At 40.2% G+C, this 4090-nt stretch overlaps 1 protein-coding gene across 1 annotated transcript; it reads left to right on the forward strand.

The window, feature by feature from the left end:
- The first annotated feature begins 461 nt into the window (after positions 1 to 461).
- Positions 462 to 3635, forward strand: LOC128985211 (uncharacterized protein K02A2.6-like). Its single transcript, XM_054404597.1, has 3 exons — positions 462 to 1050; positions 1366 to 1524; positions 1828 to 3635. Exons 1-3 carry the CDS (start codon positions 462 to 464, stop codon positions 3633 to 3635), a joined length of 2556 nt encoding a protein of 851 aa, XP_054260572.1.
- Positions 3636 to 4090: the final 455 nt, after the last annotated feature.

Raw genomic sequence — 4090 nt, forward strand, 5'->3', positions numbered from 1 at the left:
TCATGGAAGATGCGGAGCACAATGTCAAATATTTACATAAAAACTGTGCTGTTGAGGTAAACTTTGTTAAAAACAAAAGTTCCGCACCGAAGGTTAGGCCTAAAAGTACAGGCCAAGATGCTAGGCCTAAAGTGTGTTACAGGTGTCAGAAGGAGCATGATGCTTGGAGTTGTCCGTACAAGAAGTACGTATGTAATTTGTGTAAGCGAAAAGGTCACTTAGCGGCTGCTTGCCAACAGAGTAAATATAAAAGGTCTTCTTTTAAGTTTAAGCCTAAATCTAGGGTTAGCTATTGTGATGAAGATAACCTCAATCACACAATCTGTAGTGATGAAGATGATTCTGTTGATGGAGAGGAGTTGTATTTAAGTGATTTGACGGTAAATACCATAGCCTATGCTAATAGTTCTGGAACAAAGAATTTTATAGCAAAACTGTTTGTAAATAATGTACCATTGAACATGACTGTTGATACTGGAGCAGTAGTTAGTGTCTGCCCGGAGAAAATTTATTATGATAAATTGCAGCATGTAGTCCCAGCATTAAAGCGTTCATCCATTAGTTTGAAAACGTATACTGGAGACAAAATACCAACAATTGGTGAGTTTCAGGCTACAGTCTCCACCGATGACGGACAATCGAAGGTGTTGCCGCTCGTTGTTGTCAAAAACAAGGACCCAAATCAACCAATATTAATGGGGAGGAATTGGCTTCAGGAAATCAAATTGGATTGGTCTCGGATCAACGGGGGAGAAAGTTCCTCGCTGCTGGCAATTGGTAAGACTGTTCCAATTCATAATAGGATTAAAGATCTGAGGGCCAAGTATAATGATGTTTTTGATGGCAAGTTTGGGGAGATAAAAGATGTAGAAGTTAATTTGGTGTTAAAAGAAAATGCAAGACCGGTATTCTGTAAGCCACACAACGTCCCGTTTGCATTAAGGCCTGCAGTAGAAGCAGAGCTCAAGAAATTAGAAGATAATGGAATAATAAAACCTGTGACTCAGTCTGAGTGGGCCACGCCTTTGGTGGTGGTTCGAAAGGTTAATGGTACAGTTAGGCTATGTGGGAACTACAAAATAACGCTAAATCCTTGTGTAAGGACTGATCATTATCCTTTGCCCCTGCCTGATGAAATTTTTAACAAAATAGTAGGAGCCAAAGTATTTTGTAAATTGGACTTGGCAAATGCATACTTACAGTGCAAAGTAAATTCAGCTTCACAGGAGTTGCTTACCATAAATACTCATAAAGGATTGTACAGATATCTCAGACTTCCTTATGGAATCTCAAGTGCAGGACCCTTGTTTCAGTCTGTTATGGACAAAATTCTTTGTGGACTAAAGAACACGTATTGTTATTTAGATGATATACTGATAACGGCTTCTAGCGATGAAGAAATGGTTTTACATCTAGATGAGGTCCTCCGCAGGCTTATGGAGTATGGAGTTAAAATTAATAACGAAAAGAGTGAGTTTTTCAAGACTAGGATCACTTTCCTAGGGCATGAGTTGGATGAAGCGGGTATTCACCCTTTTAAGGTACTTACGGAAGCTATTGTAAAGGCACCCAAACCAGAAAATGTGTCACAGCTTCGCTCATTCCTGGGGTTAGTTAACTATTATGGAAAATTTTTGCCAAATCTCTCTAGTATATTGTATCCATTGTACCAGCTTTTAAATAAAGATGTTAAGTGGAATTGGTGTCAAAAATGTGAAGAGGCTTTTACAACAAGTAAAAACATGTTAGTGCAAAACAATTTTCTGCTTCCATTTGATCCAAATCTAGACATTGTAGTCTCAGCCGATGCATCATATTATGGTCTAGGAGCTGTATTAGCACTTGTGTTACCCAACGGGTCTGAAAGGCCTGTAGCATTCGCATCGCGGACATTAGGCAAGAGTGAGATTAAGTACGCACAAGCCGAAAAAGAAGCACTGGCTCTCATTTTTGCTGTGCGCAAGTTCCATAATTTCTTATATGGGAGGAAATTCACACTGGTGACTGACCATAGAGCATTAACATTCTTGCTTGGTCCCACCAAGGCCATACCCACTCTGGCAGCTGCTAGAATTCAGAGGTGGGCATTAATTTTGGCAACATACCAATATGATTTAGTGTACAAAAAGGGTGCTGATCATGGAAACGCAGATGCCCTCTCTAGGCTGCCATGCAAAGGAGAAGAGGAGGAGGAGATAGAAGGTGAAATAAACTTTTTTGCCCACAGTCAGAAATTTCCTATATCCTACAAGGAAATCGGGGTTGCGACAAAGTATGATCCGATTCTGTCGAAGGTCTTAGACCTTACTAGAAATGGCTGGCCTGCATATACGAATGATATACAGCTAAGACCGTATTCCGATAAAGCATTGCAACTTTCAGTAGAAAAAGACTGCTTGCTGTGGGGCTCAAGAGTAATAATTCCCCGTGTTCATCAAGAGGAAGTGCTACAATTGTTACATACGGAACACCCTGGTGAGTCGCGTATGAAGGCAATATCTCGCAGCTTCGTTTGGTGGCCAAAACTTGATGTTGAAATTGAAGAGTTTGTGAAGAAGTGCAGTATCTGTCAGAAGACTAGGAAATCAATGCCAGTGGTCCCGTTACAACCATGGTCATGGCCAAACCGCAACTGGCAAAGGCTACATCTAGATTTTGCCGCCTATGAGGGGAAAGATTTTCTCATTCTCGTTGATAGTAGATCCAAATGGCCCGAAATCTTCCACATGAAATCTACAACTTCTGCTAAAGTAATAGAAAAGCTAAGAACCTGTTTTGCAGCTTACGGCTTACCAAATACTGTGGTAACAGATGGAGGTACTCAGTTCACGTCTCAAGAGTTTAATGACTTTCTGAAGTTCAATGGCATTCGGCATCTGGTTTCACCACCATATCATCCGGCTTCAAATGGCCTTGCAGAAAGGATGGTGCAGACAACCAAAGACGTCTTCCTGAAACAGCTTTTGGAGGATTCAAAAACCACTTTAAACCGAACCCTACAACATAGGCTAGACAGCTTTTTGTTTGCCTACAGGAACACGCCACACTCGACCACAGGCATGACACCTGCCGAAATGTTTCTCAAGACCATCCCACGTACACCATTGAGTTTACTTATGCCTCATTTGTCTGACGATATGAAGAGAAAGCAAGAAGAGACGAAAACGAGAGCTGATACCCGAAGAGGAAAACAGAGATCTTTTAATAAAGGAGATATGGTGCTAGTCCGTACTGTGAGACAAGAGAAGATAAACTGGCAGTCTGGTGTCATTTTCAAGGTTGTCAGTCCAGTAACCTATCTAGTTAATGTGGAAGGTAAAACAAGATTCATACATGCAGACCACCTTAAGTTGAATCCATCACATGAAGATGAAGAAGAACAAACGTTACCTAGACCAGATGAAAACACAAGGACAGAAGAAATTGCAGCACCGGCAATTGAATATTCTCCTAGACAAACCCCAACAAAAAGCCCTAGTAAATCCCGGACAAGACCATCATTACCACAAAATCAAGACTCTCAAGAATCACCAGGAATAATCAAGTCTCCAGAAAGAGTAAACTTGAAGAGTCCAGACTCATGTATCAGGCGTTCAAACCGAACAATAAAACCGCCTGATAAACTGAACCTGTAGAGCATAAGAAGAGAGTCTCCCTCCCTAAGAAGAGTTTTTATTTAGAGTGGATGTTTTATTTTTATAAGTAGGGAGGGAATTGTTATAAAGTAAAGAATATTTTAGTTTCATTATAACAATCATCAAGAAGCCAGTTTTAGTTAAATACAATAGGGCCTAAGGTCAAAGTACAAATAGTACAAAGTTCAACCCCACAGAGGAGACGAACGACGAGGAAGTCTCAGTCTACGTTATGCCAAGGTACGTTGAACATAGTGCGTTGTTTAGTCAGGTTAAATTCAGTGTTAGACCGGCTAGTTATGTCTGAATCGTATAGGTTATGATTAGGCAATTATTAAAGAATACTAAACTATTTCAATTACCAAAACACTAATTTGTTAATAAATAACCTACCCATAACCACTGTTGTTTTCCGAATCAGCGGCTAATGATAATACGTAGAGAAAAACAACCAT

Source organism: Macrosteles quadrilineatus, unplaced genomic scaffold (genome assembly GCF_028750875.1).
Source record: "Macrosteles quadrilineatus isolate MER2022 unplaced genomic scaffold, UCM_ALF_1.0 Scaffold_2__2_contigs__length_208266976, whole genome shotgun sequence".
In the NCBI taxonomy this organism is placed as follows: domain Eukaryota; kingdom Metazoa; phylum Arthropoda; class Insecta; order Hemiptera; family Cicadellidae; genus Macrosteles; species Macrosteles quadrilineatus.